Here is a 19,580-nt window from a genome sequence, read left to right as displayed (position 1 = left end):
CACAGATAAATTAGCATTAGCACTAGCAAATGACAAGCAAAACTTTATTTGATAATGTTTTAGCTTGAGATGCACCAATCAACCAGCCAGGGATCAGAATGTTCTGATTTCCAGTGATCTGTCTGGACCGGTGACTGGCCAGTCAGCCTTCCATATGTCCAGTTACGATCTGGTCTGTTTCACGCATGCACACTCACAGCCATGTCGTTAGCGAGGAAGCTCTACACTGTGAGTGAAGAAACAAAGTTTCCCAAAGGTAAACCATACGTGGACCACCTACAACAAATCACCTCCACCCAGCTGAACAGGGACATTTTAAAGAAGTCAGTAAAGGCCAAAGCTATCTAATGCTCAGAGTCAGCCACGAGCCAGCAGCCTCAGTATGAGCAAACGATCAGAGCAGTAATGAGGAAAATTATGGAGAATGTGGAGAATGAATTCTGTCAGTTATAGTTCTTAGAAAAGAAATTGGAATTGGCAAAAACTGTTATCAACGGGTTAGCCATCGCAATTGGCCAAGAAAACTGAAGTCGGTGCATCTCTAGTTTTAGCGTGGCCCTTTTAAAACAGAGCCCCACTTGCAGGATTTTAAACAAGCTGTAAACCTTGAACACATATTCATGGAAACATGCAAAAAAAAAAAAAAAGATGAGAGAGGTAGTGTTCAGTTTAAAGCACTAAGAGGAAAGGTGAGCTGGAAAAAATGCATTAAAATAGACAAATGATTTGCAGGCCTGGATTAATTCTCACTCTTTTACTGCTTGGCAATCCAGCCTCAATTTTCTGTTCAATTAAATGTGTCATTCAGACTGCATGTCATCCCCAATTTCCCTCTCTTTCTATCTCCCTATATTCTCCCTCTTTGATCTTATCTGTTTGCACAAATGAGACTAAATCTTTCATTTCGTCAGTAAATTGTGTTTACACTCAGGATATGCCTTTTGGAATGGTTTCAGGAGCTTCTCAGTCAAACACACTTAAGCAAGCTTTCATTCCTTGGATCCTGCGTCATCCCAGTGTAATACTTTAAGTAAACTATCTCTCAGTACAAGCTTCTGCTATAAAACTGTAAAGCTGTTACAACTGCTTTGAATAATGATACCATCTTAGCGCCTGCTGCAAAGCTCATGGATGTTCTGATGAAATTCAGTTTAAAGATGTGCTCATTGGAGAGCAGCATTAGAAGCAGAAGACTGTTTGATGTGAGACATTTACATCTGTGTGATACACATTTATAGCCTCATATGACTTTTAAATGACTTTTTTAAAGAAAAAAAACAGTACTGTAAAGATTAGGATCTCTAACTAGTCAAAACTGTTTTTTGATTATAGATTTTTTTTTTTTTTTTTTGAATTTCTTTAAGAACTTCTGCTTTTGGAAATTTTATCTCCCAGATCCTGATTTTAACTACAGTAGACTCCTCTCCTCAGTAAAGGTTTTAAATGTTGATATGAATTGTAAGCATCAGGAAATTTCTCTTGTTATGTGGTCTGGGACTTGTAGAAAATGTTTTGAGGCACTAAAGAAATCAATACGAGAAATCAAAAATACTTTAAATACCTGTAAATACAAATATGTATTTCTTATTTGAAATTACTGATATGGTTGCAAAATGACGCTAAAAGAATTTAGCCTTGATAGTATGCAATTCCACTTCCCATAATTGCCATATATACCACTGGAGATTTTTTTTGGGTCATGCGTGCCCTCTAAATGCCACTGGAAGTGTTAAAATTTGCCTAGTCGAGCCCTGGAATGGCATAGGGAATGGGGTCATTTTAAAATATATACACCACTGATACAACACACTGTGATTTGAAGCTCTTTGCAGGATGGAACAAAATGTGACCTAACAGACCCGCATCTGGTGTGTTCCCAGGGTTTATGGATTACTTTGCTGTACCTTAAGTGCTAAATTGTTCATATAACTAGTATATAGCATATAACTGCTTCTGCAGTCCACTGTGTGCTTGAAAAATACATGATACATTCCTATGATCATTAAAAGAAAGATGAGCAGTTTACGGCACAGCTGTCTTTTTATTGTTCAATAGACAAACTGAATATTCAAAGTTGCTGTGTGTGTGTGTGTGTGTGTGTGTATATATATATATATATGTGTGTGTGTGTGTGTGTGTCGATCAGTTCTCAACATCAGGTTATACATTGAGTGAGATGCAAGAAAACACTCATCTTTAAAAGTTGAAAGGCAGAAAAACATTATATTTTTGGAATAGTTAACGCTGCAGTCAGTTTAGGGAAAGCAGCTGTTGGAGACAGCTACATGGCCAAAAACTGTTTTGACCATGTGCAATGAACATGTGCTTTGGGTTGCTTTAAAGACAGGAACCAGGTCTGCTAACCCTTGCAGTCAGTTGCCATCTTCACTTTGGTTCATTAAGACAGCGATAAAATGCCAACAAGACAGAGTCAGGTATCATTTGGCAAGTGGACAAATACATGTAGTCTGCTTGGCAAAAATCACAAATCTGTTGCCATCTACACACACAGAAATTCACATTATCTATCCAGCCAGAACCTCATCGATAGTGGTGGGGTGTGGTTTGGGGCATGGCTGCAGGGGAGAGGTGGGGCAGTGGGTTCAGGGAGGGGTGTCAGGGGAGGCCTGGCAGCACGCAGCTGCCCGACATGGGTTTGATTAAGTGTTTCGTGTGTTTTACGTAGTAGCTGGCAGGGTGGAGAAAGGAGAGACCTGAGGTGGAAGCCTGCCGCAAAAAGCAGTCAAGAATGTGACAAATATAGCAATAAACGACCTTTGTGGAAAGCCCGAGTGTTGTGAGTGTCTGTGCGAGACCAAACCAAGGCATCCATGCTACAATTTGACCTCCACCAATAGTGATGTAGCTGCTGCAGGACAGCGATTTAACAACAAAATAACATAATCGCTAGGTTGCCTTCCTTTAATATGGGAATATAACCAGAATAGAACCAGTTGGCAACCAGATGAGTCAAACATTGCAGAGAGCTACATTGTAGAAGAGTTATGCTCATCAGCACAGACTGACTCAGACTGACTGTTGGCAATCTGTCTATACTTATAAATATCAACAGCAATTATTTGCAAACCTTCGCCAATCTGTCTGAGAGTGACTGCAGTCAGTCAGTTCTGACTGCGATTGTTTGGAGACAGGTTGCCTCCCATCAAGCAATCTGTGTAATTGCCCTGCAATCAAAAGAGGTCACCCAGAGGTTGAGGGTGTTTCACCCTCAACCTTGATGCAAGACGCATACAAGAATGCATTTGTTTCAGGGTTTTAGTTACACATCTACACAGGAATTGGTACACAATGAAAACACTGGCTGTTTATTTCTTAGCAGTGCACACACAGAGCAACATTCATGTTTATTTCTTCCTTTTACTTCCTTCAATTGGCACTATTACTTAATATATGTAAGTAAAAATTCAGCTGTTAGTGTTTGATTAATGTTTGAATGTTACAATATGCACAGTATTCCCAGTCTCACACTTTCTTCATCAGACACTCACAATCAAACGCAACAATACAAATAGTTTAACATGCCTTAATTAAATCCCTCATCCACTTAGCGCTGTTTGAACAGCTGTGCTGCTTAATGCAACAGTGCAAAATGCTGTCAGTTTAAAGAAGGAATTAATATTGAACTACAGTAGGTTCCTAAGAAACAATCTGCTTTTTTTTTCTTTTTTTTAACCTACATCTGTAAATCTCCATACAGAGAAAGAGAGTTAACAAATGTGTGCAAATGACTCAGCTCTTTAATGTGTTTTATAGCATCATGGCTCAAGTTCTGACTGTGAATGATGCAGTGAATGACAGTCAGGTTAGGGTCACTCTTCACTCAGGACTGTGGTGCTCTGTTGGCCCATCACAGTAGCTGCACCACCAGTTTCTTCAGAGATGCCCCTCATAGCAAACTTTCTAACTGTGCAATGTGAAACAGCAGCCCCAGAGCATAACTCCAATTCAGCTTCACACACTACAGAAAAATCCAGAGCAATGCAAGCATTTGCACAAGTGGCACAGTAACAGCATCGTCATTAACGCACAGACAGCCCAGGATCTGACAGCAATATTGTTTTGTGTTCATCTACGCATCATGCATGTCAATTGTTACACACATATTTCAGGTTAATATTATTTGTAATATAGCAACTCTCTGGATTAATCCTATGATCCATGTGAGTCTCAGTTCTCAGGACCACACAGAGTTCCCAGTAATTTCTAACAGAAGAGTTCACCCTTATAAATATATGGATTCTTCTTCAGCCTCCTCTCATGTTTCTGAACTACCACACTGTTTTCAGAGAGAAATGCATGCATAAAACCTGTGCTGACACTGAATTGTTTTGTTAGTACATTACTCGCTCCCTTCTTTTTGAGCCACAAATTTGCACTGCTCTTGGTACAGTAGAATGCTGGTCATAAATGAAATGAATCAGCTGTGCCTGTTTGTTTAGAAATTTAAAAATTATAAATTGGGCCCTGTTTAGATCTGACCCAGTCTGTTACTGAGAGAGTCACACCTGATGTGTGGAGTCTGCACAGTCTGCCGGTGGTGAATCCGCCCCCTGGCTCTGGAACAGCATTACCGCCTGATGCAGACGGCAACAGATTTGCAACAGACGGAATTAGATTTGAGATTTTTCACACTTAATTGCAGTATTATTGTAAACAGATTACATGTAAGTGCCAATTTGACCCCCTTCAATCAAAAACTGATAGCCAACTGTTTCAGTCTCGTTACCATTTTATCCCCAGTTTATCGCTTTCTTGATGCACCAAATTTGGTTTGAAGATGGCACCAGACTGAGAGCAGTGTCAGACCCTGTCCCTGTCTTTGAAGCGACCATTTCAAAGATGAAGAAATTGCAAGTTCACCGCACACAGTTGCAATAATTTTGGTTGCGCAGCAGTCTCCAAACACCGTTTTCCCTAGTGTGACTGTAGCCTAAAGAAGACTGCACATCAGTAGCTTCAAACATCAGTAGATTCGTTTTTTTTCTGCTTTTTATTATTCTTGCATTGTGTGCATGTACCTTTTTCTGTAGTGCTTCTCTGACAAGTAAGTTTCCTTATTTAATCAGCTGCAGCAAGAGGACCCACAAATACGCATACTTAAACATGCTTAATTGGCATTAATTAATGGACTTGCATGATGGTATCTAAGAAGCATTTAATGCCGCAGTGCAAAATTACATTTTTCTCTCTAACCTTTTAAAAGTCCAAGAAGTGTGCCACAGATCTGACCTCATCCTCACGCTATTAAGAAACAGTGTAAACACATTAATAGACTGTGCTACTTTGTGACCCTTTGAGAGGCACAAGGTTGCAGGGTTAAATGTCTCCCAGTGACTCATTTCCTGTCAGTGAGGCTGAAGATGAAGGGGCTCAGCAGCTGCTCACCATGGCTAAACAGGGAGGTATTGTGGGGCAGAAGAGATCAGATGCACCGATGCAAAACGGATTCTGCTTGGAAAGAGCTTGTTGTGGTGATACATAGCTCATTATGTGTGACAGCCTAACGATACAGGACTAAAAAAAGGATGTGATGTCACAGGCCACTCATAGTCCTGCATCACTTGTGTTTCCAGGATGTTGATGAAAATATCTCCATTAACACAGAAAACGACGACTTCTGCTTTTTCCTTTAGCAGAGAGGGTGCACACTGCAGCCGACATCTGGTAAGGAGTTGAAGCTTGTTTGCTTTGCTAGTAAAAAAGCGTGGTAATTTATATTTGGTGCTTTGGTTTTGTTCTGGGACCTGCCCATCCACAGGTATATTTGAAAGCCTAAGGCAAGAAGAGCAGGAGCAAGACCCCCAGGACAGAACATACCTGGCATAAATGGTAGCATGTATGATAATGATTCAGTCAAAAAAAGCATGAAAAGAAGGAGCTGGGATTGGAGGTGGGCTCCAGAATGCCTGGCAGAGGAGGCAGCAGAAGCTGCCTAAAGCAGAGGATAATGGCCCATTTATAGTCGCCACATTGGTCATTTCACATGCAAACACTGATGTCACCACAGCTCCGTACCATTTATATGAGCACTAAGGGCACAAGTACTTGTTGCAATATTCTCCTGAATGACAAGTGCTTCCACTCAGACATAACCTCCATATTGGCACTAGTACATGAGGAAAAGAAGAACCCAGATGCTGAGTTTTGGGTGGGGTGGGGTGTTTTTTCTGTTTTTCCCAGGAAGTCGCATCTTCTCAAACTGTTGCAACATCTCACATCAGCTGAGTCATTTGCTGTGATCAATATTTTTCTGTGCGCACACAAACACAAAGCCACATTTTTAAGATCTATACACCATCATGGTTATGGAAATGGAAATGGAAATGGAAATGCTTAATTTTGAGGTGAGAAGTGCTTCATGTGAAAAAAGGCCCAAAGTGAGGGAAAAAAAAAAAAAACACCTTTTTAAATTGAGCCAGCTTATTTTGAGACTTTAGTTTTCATAGCTTTCAGGCTCACATCCATTCATCCATCCATCTGGGACGAGAGAGTGAGACGAATCTCTTTTTCTGCCAGAAAACACATGAAAGTGAAATCACATGTGACCAGCTAAATATCTTTCCTGTCAAAATCACTCACTTGTCCTCTCCTATCTTGCCTGTCTTTTTTGTCTCAACCCCCTACTGTTTCAAATACCACAGTAATAACTGACTGATCAGCAATTTGGCTGTGCTTTAATTACGTGCCCAAATTATTCAGCGTCTCACACACATGAATCTTGACTTTTATTGCAGCACCAACTTTTGTTTTCTTGCTCAAGCAGCACAGTTGCAGGAAGAAAATAAGCAGTTGTCTCACTTTGTTTTTCTCTGTTCACAGGCATTTAATTAGGCTACATCTAGGTTATTTTCTGTGTCAGGCCATGCAGCCTCCAATCTCCAACAAGCTATAAACATAAATACTAAAAATGCATCATGCCGTAATATCCTGTCAATACCACAACAGTGACATAAACTTTAATGAGATGAGAACAGATGTTGGCTATTTTGATCTCAATACAACATTCTCTTGCTGCTCTCTTTCTGTAGTACAGACTAAGTGTATGTCAGACCCTGTAATGCCAGAAGTGAAGAGGCTTAAATGCATGTCTGTGTAATGTATATGCATGAGTTTAAGTAAGCATGGGCATACTTGGTTTAATGAACTGCATCAGCTTGGAGAGGTTCTGTACCCTGGGATGTAATCAACTATCTTAAATACTGTTTAGACCCATAATTGCAACGTTGGTTGTGTGGATTTATGTGTTTGTTTATTCTCAAAGCATTTTATACTCCATAGTTTCTGGTCATACATCATGGGAAGATCATTTAGATTCAAAATTAACTGGGCAGTGTGCTCAGTATGTCCAGAATAATTTTTCCCAATGTAGCTCATCTTTATGTTCTCCATTATGGGTCTCAAACTGTCAGCTCGAGTGCTGGATCTGAATTGCTTTTAAAATTTCTTTTTTGCATCATCCACTCATTTCCACTTATCCAGTTCAGGTCTTTTTGGTTTTTGGTCTCTATTTCCTGTCCCTATTAGCCTAATACTAGCTTTATTAGCACATGTAGGAAACATTTGGCTGACCATAACCATTTCACAGCCAAGTTGAACAAAAGTAAAGTACTATGTATTTGATTTTGGCAATAATACAATCAGTATTTCTTGGTTTGTAAGAGAGGGACTGACAGCACCACAACTGGACATGGAAACAGTGTCCAGTTGTCCAACAATTAGATGTCCACGATCAAAGTACTTTGTCCCATTAATTAAATAATAAAATCTGCAACTGAAAAATCCAGTCCAGTCCCAAATGACATGAGGCTTTTTTTTTCCAAAAGCTACTTATATTGATCATAATTACTGCCACATTTAAGAAATGATTGCCACTTGCAAATTGAATGTAAACAATATTAGCTATCCTAGGCTCTCACATGCTGGGTCATAAGTATTGTGTTTGCTTCAATTAGCTGAACATTTCAAAATCAACAGGAGACAAAATGATCTCGTGCTACAGACTTTGTGAAACAGTCTCCTGCTCACTAATTATAAACGTGGCAAGGCAGTCAAAGAAGAAACAAAGCAACCTTAGTACAAAACAGATGAACCTGTGACAGCTGATAGCTTCTATTGTTTGACCTTATCATGGCATCATCCACTCACTGGGCTCAAAGTATCCGTGACACGAAAAAAGTAAGAATTAAGCACAGACCGAAGAAGTAAAAGAGTCACATCGGTCATTCGGGTTTAAAAGCTGAGAATATTGACAGCTCTTGCAGTAGGTGGTACATTAGACAAGTCTGAGGCTGGTTAATTGCACCACTGTGACATGCATCAGTGCAGCCCAGTCTCCCATGGCGTACTGCATACAGGGGCTGATAAAAGTGTATATCATGTTGGCAGTGATGAAGTGTTGCTTGATAATACTTTGTGTTGGTCCTGAAACAATGCAGCAAAATGAGAAAACAAACTAGGTGCACATTTTTGCATCTTTCTGCAGAGCACTGGATGCTCAAAGTGGCATTTTTATTATTTTTTTTTTTATATGAAATCACTGCAGTTTAACCCTGAACATTGAAACTGGGTTTTAAATTTTAATTAGTTCTCTGTACATTGTATTGAACTACTAAACTAAAACAACTAAACAATTAAAGTTTAAGGACCCAAAAGCTCAAAGTATGGAGCTGATGAAGAAATTATTTTCAAGGACTTTAAATTTGTGTTGTTGTGTAAGCTGCATAGCATTGTTTGAATTCATTTGAGTGATTTTTCACAAAAGTTCTGTACGAAGTGTTGCCCCGCCTCATGTTACTTCATTTAAAATTTGGATGACATATTATTCTGAATAAAACAAAAGAAAATCCTCAGTTTCTGCAGATTTGTCAGCTACACATAAATGATGTAGATCTCCCATCCCAAAGGTGCTCTACTAGATTGTGATCTGGTGACTGTGGAGGCCAATTTGAGTTCAATGAACATCATTGTCATGTTCAAGAAACCAGTGTGAGATGAGTTGAGCTTTGTGGCATAGTGCGTCATCCTGCTCGAAGCACCCATCAGACATTGGGAGCTGTGGTCAGTAACAATGCTCAGGTAGTCTGTGGTACTAAGGAGCCCAAAGCGTGCCAAGAAAATGTGTCCCACACCATTACACCATCACCAGCAGCCTGAACCATTGATACAAAACAGGATGGATCCATTCTTTCTTATCTGAGCCAAATTCTGAACCTACCATCTAAATGTCACAGCAGAAATCATACTCAGACCAGGCAACAGTTTTCCAATCTTCTATTGTCCAATTTTGGTGAGCCTGATGATCTCAGTCATCAACAAGTCATTTTCCCCCAAAGAACTGCTGCTCACTGGAAATTTTCTCTTTTTTGGATGATTCTCCATAAGCCCTACAGATGGGATGAGATCACCTTTCTTTCCCATTCTGATGCTCAGTTTTAGCTTCAGGAGGTTGTCTTTTCCATGTCTACATGCTTAAATGCTTTGAGTTTGTGCTTGTAAAGTGGCCAGTGAGTGTATAGGTGCTGTACTTGAATTACTCCACATACAGGATAGCAATGATAATTTTGATGGGAGAAAAAAAAGCACTTTTCTTCCCCAAAGCAGTTCTGTGGAAACATCGTTTGGGAAGGTTTGGACAAACCAAAGTGCATAATAACACTGAGTAGGTTATTTGAGAAGGAAAGAGCCTAAGTGATATGGACCCCCTGGGCCTGAGCTGTGACATGGGGTCAAGCCCCCACGTCAGCAAGCATTTGTCCTGGTGAAGTGAGTGAATACCAGCTCCAGTGCTGCTGGACTGCAGCAGAGCCGGTGCTCTGACTTCACTACATGAAGAAATCAGATAACATTTTATTCGTTTCTGGATGTGGAATGTGGTGTTACTGTTTTCAGATTATATGTTAAAAAAATAAATAAATAAAAAATAGTCATCCCATCATTTAAGGATGTCACTATCTTGCGTGCAACCCACTCGACTCATCACGCAGCAACACTGATGATCATATTTCTTTGTCACCGAAAAGCAGCTTGTTTGTATGCAGTGGAGTGTGTATCTCTCTTGTCTTTTATTGCATCTGAAGAATGACTGAGGCAGTTGGATAGCAAAACACTATATCTTATCAACTTTGAATTTAAAACAGGGACGTGCTGTGTTGTTATGACTGTCTAGTCATTATCCCTTTGACTTGATGGTGTTCACTGATCTTTGTAGTGTGTTTAATTAACACTATTGCATAAACTCAACAAATCTTTCATGTAATTCAGATAAAAACAGGGTGCCTGGTGATTTTTGTCACAACTCTATAGGGCAGAATTGACTTTCATTTTGATTGATTATCTGAGCTTGCTGATCATAGGCAGATCTGAGCAAAGACTGAGCTTGCCTTCTTATTCAGGATGTTTTTATCCAGCAAGACCTGGGTTACAAACACATTTGAAGTGTAAACCGATTAAAAGGCAGACACTGATTTGCAAAAAATTTAGTTTTATCTCAACCACTTGTCACTTTGAAACATTTAGCCGACAGACATGGCATGCGTACAATAAGGCAGGTGAGCCAAATCAATGTGATTTAAGATTAAATGGTTAATAAAGTTGATAACAATTTAATCTCTCTGGCAAAGGTTTCTTAAGATGACCTTGAAGTCATATCTTTTACTTGACAACTTTTATTTGCCTCCGCTGTTCTGCTTCCACAGACTCAAGAATACTATAAAGACAGTGAAAAGCACTTGAACTTTTCTAATAGATTTTGTCCCTTGAAGCATTTTGTTGAACTCTGTGACACTCAAGATATTCTTCAGATATGGTTTACAAATCCTATTTAAGAAAAGTAGGAGCATACACTCCTATTTTATGCAGAACACAGCACAGCTATCAAAACATTGCTGCAAATATTGAGGCAAATGAGGTATAGCTGTAGCATCAAAGCTTTTTTTTTAAAGGTCTCTTATAGTAGTCTAATTGTACACTACTACAAGAGTGTTAGACACAACTTTTATGAAAGTGTATATGTGTGTATTGTGTATCTGTGTTCTGTGATATAAAGACTGCAATAGGCAGAATGCGCAGGCAGTGATGTAGAGTGGACAGTGCTGTTGTTATTGCCATGTAAAGTGGTAGGTTATGCCAGCGTAAGCACCGTTCTGTGTTGTTCATAAAGGAGATGCAAAAAAAGATTCCACCTCCTGCCTTCATGTATAATTGCCTTGTTAGCATTCAGTTTAATTTTATTTATATAGCACTCACAAATCACAACAAAAAGTCACCTCGAGGTGCTTTGCATTGTAAGGTGAAGACCCTACAATAATTACATAGAAAGTCCAACAATCAAAACGACCCCCTATGAGCAAGCACTTTGCAACAGTGGGAAGGAAAAACTCCCTTTTAACAAGAAGAAACCTCCGGCAGAACCAGGCTCAGGGAGGGGCAGTCATCTGCTGCAACCAGTTGGGGGTGATGGGAGGGAGACAGGACAAAAGACACACCGTGGAAGAGAGCCAGAGATTAATAATAACTAATGATTAAATGCAGAGTGGTGTATAAACACAGAGGGAGTGAAAAGAGGTAAGTGAAAAAGAAATGCTCATTGCATCATGGGAAGCCTCCTAGCGGCCTAGGCCTATTGCAAGAGGGAGGGTTCAAGGTCATCTGATCCAGCCCTAAGTATAAGCTTGATCAAAAAGGAATGTTTTAAGCCTAATCCTACAAATAGAGAGGGTGTCTGTCTCCTGAATCCAAACTGGGAGCTAGTTCCAGAGAAGAGGGTTTGAAAGCTGAAGGCTCTGCCTCCCATTCTATTTTTAAGTGTCCTAGGAACCACAAGTAAGCCATCAGTCTGAGAGTGAAGTGCTCTATTGGGTTAATGTCTTAGGCCATTATTTAAAGAGGGTGACAATATGGTACTATGAGGTCTTTAAGAGAAGATGGGGCCTGTTTATTTAAGACCTTGTATGTGAGGAGAAAGATTTTAAATTCAATTCTGGATTTAACGGAAGTCAGTGTCAGAAGCTTGGAGTTCTGCTTCAGTTCTGAAGTGGACTTCACCACTGATTGAATGATACCACAGAGACTTTAGAATTGCTCTGGATTGTGTTTGTGATTTGCAGTAACAATGGAGTTTTTAGTGTGAGAGACAGCAAACTATGTGAAAAGCTACTGGCCACCACAGATCTGGACCTGACAAAGTTAACCACAATCTGTTGTGCAAAAGAAGTAATGGCAGCATAAGCAAAAGTCATGTCAGGTGACATGAGCACTACACTTGTGCATGACATAGAGAGAAGTGCCTGCATAGCCATCCCAACCAGCTGAAGCATAGCCAATCAGAACACAACCCCAGCAACCACTGCCCTTAAATGATGAGCAGATAAAAAAAAACTGTCGCAAATGTTATTTTCCACAATTTAGAAATTGTTCTGCTTTTGATTCACATTGTAGAAAGTGTAGTAAGAGAAGTCATTTCACTGCTGTGTGTAGAGTATTGCACAGTGTCCATAGCCAAGGGCTAGACTCACTGTTTACAGGAACAATAGATCAAACTGGCCCAAAATGCACAGGTTGTTGCACAAATCTGTGCACAGGAAAAACAGATTGTGCTGACGCTAATGTGCTACCACTGACTATTGCAGGTAGACTGGCAATGCATTATGGACTGAAAAAGACTGATACAGTGCTTACAGTCTTTGGAGAGGTGTGCATCAGACCTAAAGGTGTGTTATCACTCCCAGTTAGCACCCAGCACAAACAAGCACATCTAAAGTTTTTGTCACAGATGCATCAACTGTACCGCTACATGGCAGGGATACATGTGCGGAACTGGGTCTCATCAAAAGAGTCACTGCTATGACACACCAGAGGCAACCACGCTCAGAAAAGGAGGTGATGGAATGCAATGCAGTTGTGTTTGAGGGCCTTGGTGAGTTTCCCAGTGTGCATCACACCTATACAGACAAAACCATCCCAGCAGTAGTGCACGACTGCCAGAAAATATCATTTTCAGTGATGGATAGGCTGAAAGAGATGCTGAACACCCAAAAAGAAAGGGATCTGATATGGAAGGTCACAAAGTTAGTAGCCTGCGTTAGGTGCACAGCTTCAGCACTTCTCCATACCTACACCTGAGGATGTGCAACACAAGCTAGCTGGTTAAAAAAAAAAAAATGCGAATGCATAATAGATGGGGCATATTTTCAGGGCTGATGGAGTTAAACCTGACAGCTCCACAGTAGCTGCAGTAACTGATGCCACCACCTGAGGACAAGAAGGGGCAACAAAGACTGCTAAGCATGACAAGTTTCCTGGCTCAGCACATCCCAGAAGAGGCCAGACTCACAGCATGGCTTTATTCCCTGCTGAGAAAGAATATGGAGTGGCAATGGCACCAGGTGGCGCTAGACAAGTTAAAGGCTTCCATAACAAGTGTACCACAGGTCAGATTCTTTGACGCAAAAGAAGACCAAGAAATACAGGCCAACTAATCCAAAGACAGACTTAGCGCTGTGCTTATGCAAGGCAAATGCCCAATAGCGTTTGTGCTGGCTGGAGCATAACAAAACTATGCATAGATAGAACAAAGTAGTACTGGCAATAGAATTTACACTCAAAGTTTCAGTATAGTCTCATCACAAGCCACTGGAGCCCATACTAACCAAGCCAACAGGAAAAGCACCTGTCAGGTAATAGTAAATGCTGTTACAGACACAAAAGTATGACATCCATGTGAGTTACACTACAGGTAAAAATACGCTGATAGCCAACATGTTATTCAGAGCTGTGGCACCCACTGGCCACACACAGGAATAGAGTGGCCTAGGTGATGGCAAAGTGATCTATGCAATCACAAAGCAAGAGTGACTGGAGTGCGCCATAACGCAGCACCTGAGAGAAGCAACAAGTAGTAATGCTAAAATGCAGCTACTGATGAGACTACCTAGAGAAGAGTGGCCAGATAAAAGGAAGAGCATGCCTGTAGAAGCAAAACCATACTGGCAGATCAGAGATACCCAGTGCATTTAAGCTCTAGTGGAGCCTGGCCTGGCCTTACAAATGATGTTCACATGGCAGTTGAATCAAGCACAGCCTGCCAAGAAAAACTGCCAAGCAATCACAAAAACCACTTCTTCCACACACAGTGCCTAAGACATCATGGGTGAAATTTGGAGCAGTCATTCTTGACTACAGAAGTCGTCCGTTCCTTCTAATTGTGGATTACTACTCCAAGTATCTGGAGGTCCTGAATATACCCGGCAAAACTTCAGGAATGGTTATTGGGAATTTCAAAGCTGTTTTTGTAAGGCATGGAACACCAGTGGAGCTGGTAGAAGATCATATGCCATTTGCAAGTGCAGAGATAAAGAAGTTTGCAAGTGAATTCAAGCCCAGTCAACTGGAATGACAGAAAGGACCATCCAGACTGTGAAAAATATGCTGAAAACTGCAGAAAAGATGCATGCCATATGAGCATGCATGTTTTCTGCACTGAAACACAGGAGGAGAGTGACCTGCCATATGAGCATGTTCTACAGCAGGGATCCTCAAATCCAGGCCTCAAGGTCCAGTGTCCTGCAGGTTTTAGATGTGTCCCTGATCCAACACACCTGAGTCAAATATAGAAGTCATTAGCAGGACTCTGGAGAACTTGACTGCATACTGAGGAGGTAATTCAGCCATTTGAATCAGGTGTGATGGATCAGGGACACATCTAAAACCTGCAGGACACCAGAACTCGAGGCCTGGATTTGTGGATCCCTGCTCTACAGCTTCTTATGAGCAGAGTCCTACAGTCCAATATACCTGTGAGCAAAGCTATGATCACAGAAGTGGTCCCATCAAATGCACAACAGGATCCGGCAAGCAAAACAGTTTGACAAAACAGTTTCCTCTATTCAGACAGCGTATGCATGGAGACAGTAAAGGGGTGGCAGCCAGTGATATTTGTGAGTGAGTGAGGAACCAAGCTCCTACATGTTACAGGAGAAAACACCTGAAATCACACAAAACAGCAAAGTATAGAAACACTCCTGAGGAATAAAGGGGGGTTGGGGGTATAAAAACTACAATACCCACAATGCCTGTGCAGTGACATAGTGTGGATAGCACCATTGATGTTGTTGTTGTTGCCTTGTAAAGTGGCGGGATAAGCCGGTGTAAGTGCCGTTCTGTGTTGTTCATAAAAAAAGTTGCAAAACAAGATACCGCCTCCTGCCTTCAGCTGCATGTGTTGACATCATAAATAAGGTGCAGCACAATATGTTCAACCATGTAACTTAATTATATATAACAGAAAAGGGTCACCTGTCTGTCCTCTTAGAGTTAATCAGAGATTTGGAGATGGATTTTATGGTCATTCCAGCTTCTCTGTTTTTCTCCCACACTATGCTGTTTAGTTTCATTATTTTAAGGCTGAAGTAGCATTATTGTTTTTTGAGCATATTAAATTTGAAATGCATTTTAAATTATTTAAGCTGTACTCTGTCTCCCTTCTTTGTTTTTACTGCTGCAATTTTATTTTTTAAGCTTTGACTGTCAGAGTGGAAGTGTTCTCTTTTTCTTTAAGCGAAGTGGTTATCCCGTCCTTATCCAGTTATTTTTTTTCTGTATTTGAACTTGAATAGCTTAGTTGCAACCTTTATAAGTATATCCGCAGTATACATCGTTTTTTTAGAGGATTATATGGTAAAAGTTTTTTTTTTTTTTTAATTAATACTCACAAAAGAAAATGTTTTGTTCAAGACAACACAGTTACTCATTTACAGTAGCATATTTGGTTGCAAAATATGGTTGAATAGTTTGGCCAATCAAAAGAAAGAGAAACTAGATTTAAAAAAATAAAATAAACAATGTATTTCCTCCGCCAAGGTGGTTATGCTTTTGGTAGTGTTTGCGTGCATGTCGTTCTGTATTGTCTTACATCCAACAAGTCAACTTAAGGATTTATTGGTCAAAAATTGACAAAAATCCTTAGAACTTAAAAACTATGATAGAAGTGTGGTGTGTGTGTTGCCAACATATAGAAAGCACCATATAAAGATTTTAAAAAATATAATGTTATACTTGACCTCTGACCTCTCCTTCAAGGTCTATGGATTGATTTGAAAGTCAAAGTGATAATAATGCCCTATAGAGCTATTTAAAACTATGTGTCTTACTGCCATTGTTTGTAGTGACAACACAGAGGCATATAGGGAATGATATATGAGGATTCTAAATATCACGTTACTTTGGACCGCTGACCTCTTCTTCAAGGTCAAACCTTGATTAGGTGAAATTTTCATAAAATGTCTTTTAGCTTTAAAACTATGGTTAAAATTCTACTCCCGTTGTATTGGCAATATTTAGGAAATGATACTAGTATATGGGGATTCTAAATATCACATTATAGTTGCATCTAAATGTTGATCCCAAAATATGTTATATCTTTAAAGAAAGTGTTGTTGTTAGTTAAAATAACTATTAAAGATAGAGGACCTTCACAGTCATCATTAAACACATCATTAAGGTTATAATCAACTACTGTAATGGATAAATGACAAAATGCTTAATTTCCATTTAAAACTGAAAGTGAACAGTTGTCTCCTGTGTTGAAGTCTGTTGTTTTATAAACCCAGACCTCCTCCCTGTAGTGGCTTTGTGAATAACTAACAGTATTGTAATATATGTAGTATGCCTTCTTTACCCTTCATTGGCATGATAAAGTCCACAAGCAGAAATGTGTTGGTCATGTAATAAATTTGTTCTATTTACTACAGGTTTTCGTGGAGCTTTAACCTCTTTAGATTTTATCCTCATCTCTGTGAACCTGAGATGAAGGTGAAATTGTTCCAGAAACCTCTACTCTGCTTCTGCTACTTTTGTTGCCCCATCATAATCACTGGGGCCCTTAGGGGGCTTTGTCACTTGAACGTAAATGTATTTTATTCTGGGGCATTTCTAGAAATGACTCATGCTGCCTCACACGAGGTCATTGGAAATAAAAGGTAACTGTGGGCAATCATACTGTAGGTTGATTGTGCTAAAGACCTATGGGGTTGTTTTTTTTTTTTTTTTTATGGGAGGAAATCACCACTGATATTTTCTCTCGAGTCATAGAGTCAGTTAAACTATTTTAAGTTCTTTGACCTCTTCCACTTCCCCATGATATTACACCCTTTTGGGAAATTGTTATTGTTTCTTATCTTCTGCATTGTTGCTGAGGGTCAGCTCAATTCCCGCGTAAACTTTTTCCAAGCCCTCTGGACAGAAGGCAAAGCCAAGGATGAGGAGGGAAGTAATCAGGGAGCAAAGTGCTTCACTAAAGTGAAGTCATTCAGTTAATGGAATTTTCCCTGTGTTGTCGGTACAGGAAAGATACCTTGCTATCGATCTGTGTCACTCACCTCTGATGACTGCTGATCAAAAACCTATTTAAAATCTGCCATCTCTTATTGCCTGTCTGGACACAAGAATGGAGGTGGGGGCTTTAGTGGAGATAAAACAAAAGAAGGGAAAATAATAATTTTTAAAAAATCAAGAAAGCAAGACAACAAAAGAGCTCTGGTGGAAGAGTAAGTGAAAGAGAAGGGAAAGAGGAGTACTAAAGTTGCAGCTTGGATGCTTTCATCTGTCACATCTTAGATGTTTCAAATCCATTCAAGACAATTGGATGGGCTACGTTGATTGGCGGCAACTTCACTGGTCTCAGATGTAAATAGAGATGCAGTGGCAGCCATTTTTGCTTGATGTCTTACATCTCACACAGTCATATCATTCTCTGAATTAATCTAATAAGCATCAAAAATATGTCCTTTGACACAGTCAATTTAAAAAGTACACCCACTTTTAATTCTGAACAGTCTAAGATTATCAAGCCATAATAAAAAAAAATTATCTGGTCTTTACCAGGTTCTAAAATTTTTTAAATATGACCTCTGATGGACAAAAAAACATGACATATCTCACTTTGTCATTTATTTAACAAAAACTAATCCAAAATGCAGAAACAGGGTGTGAGAAACTACATATACTTCGTGACTCAGTTGCTCGTAGAAACACTTTTATCAGCAAAAACTCGAAGAAGCTGTTTTCTGTATGACTTCTAATTCCTGATTCCTCACTGTGGGGGAATCTTTTTTTACAATGTTGCTTCAGTTCATTGTGCTTCATGGGTTTGTTTATTCACAGCTCCCTTAAGGTTGCACCACAGCATTTCAATCAGGTTAAGGTCTGGACTTTGAATGGATAATTCAACACATTGATTCTTTTCTTTTTCAGCCATTCTGTTGTGGATTTGCTGCTGTGCTCTGTGTGTTGCATGACCAACTTTGGGTCAAAATTTTAACTGTCGAACAGATGGCCTCACATTTGAATCTAGAATACTTTGGTATACAGAGGAGTTTGTGTCAACTCAGTGACTTCAAGGTGCTCAGGTCCCGTGGCTGCAAAACAACGCCAAATCATCACCCCTCCACCAACATGTTTCACAGTTGGTATGATGTTTGTGCTGATATGCTGTGTTTGGTTTTTTGCAATTAAATACTTATTTTACTCAATGACATGCAAATCAGTTTATAACTGTTATGTAATGTGTTTTTTTTCTGGATTTTTGGTTGATATTCTCTCTCTCCATTAAAAGGAAATTACCATAAAAATTAGAGAGGATCAAATAATTATTTCCCCCAGTGTATACTATATTTAGAATCTTGTCACTAATGAAACTATGAACCATCAAAACCAATATGATCCTCATAGATATAGACTCCCATAACTTGTCACTCTAGCATTACTACGATATATGAAGGAGGACTGCAACAAGTATATAATAAATGACTAGATCCCAGAAATCTATGTTTGCAACATATTTCAGCAGCTTTACATGGAATTGTTCTTTTTCATAGCACAATGGTAAGTGCTGAGAAAGTGGAGCAGTGTGTTGCTAACAAGAGACTTTCACTCCGTTTCTATTTTTTCTATTTTTAACCATTGTTTATGCATACATATACATGCACAGAGAGGAACATATCCCTGTGCAGACTATAAAATACCTTACGTATACAATCCTACTCATAAAATTGTATTGTATATGTATATGAAAGCACAGGATCCAAAGACAGTTAACCCAAAGTGTGTCCAACCTTCATAGCAGCTTTAGGATGCTTTGAATCCTTGAAATGCTTGGAGTGAACTCTGTTGAACTGTTGTATCTTCTGTTTCCATTCCAGGACTGGCTGAGTAAGTTTGGCTACCTCCCGCCACCTGATCCTGTAACTGGCCAGCTTCAGACCAAGGAGGCTCTGACCAAGGCTATTAAAGCCATGCAGAAGTTTGGAGGGCTAAAGGAGACTGGAGTCTTGGGTATGAGGCTGTGTTTGTTTGAAGCAGCTGTCTGAGATCTGTCACATTTGCTGGATGGAGGCAACATGCATTGAATAACTAATGATATCCTGTAATCCAATCCAATCAAGAAAACCACAGACTATAGCCTCTGAATTTTCCATAGAGTTGAATCAGCACCTTTCTAATGCAATCAAACTCTCTCTCTCTCTCTCTCTCTCTCTCTCTCTCTCTCTCTCTCTCTCTCTCTCTCT

General features: G+C 39.7%; 1 protein-coding gene across 1 annotated transcript in view; it reads left to right on the top strand.

Moving 5' to 3' along the window:
• The window catches only part of LOC115789515 (matrix metalloproteinase-17-like), an 88,428-nt gene that overhangs the window by 14,241 nt on the left and 54,607 nt on the right, over positions 1-19,580 (top strand). The window contains exon 2 of the mRNA XM_030742961.1: positions 19,215-19,347. Coding sequence (XP_030598821.1) covers positions 19,215-19,347 — 133 coding nt within the window. The remainder of the gene's footprint in view (positions 1-19,214; positions 19,348-19,580) is intronic.

The sequence above is a fragment of the Archocentrus centrarchus genome, chromosome 12 (genome assembly GCF_007364275.1).
Source record: "Archocentrus centrarchus isolate MPI-CPG fArcCen1 chromosome 12, fArcCen1, whole genome shotgun sequence".
Lineage (NCBI taxonomy): Eukaryota > Metazoa > Chordata > Actinopteri > Cichliformes > Cichlidae > Archocentrus > Archocentrus centrarchus.
Note: the sequence above shows the minus strand (reverse complement) of the source record. Positions and strands in the feature narration are given on the sequence as shown.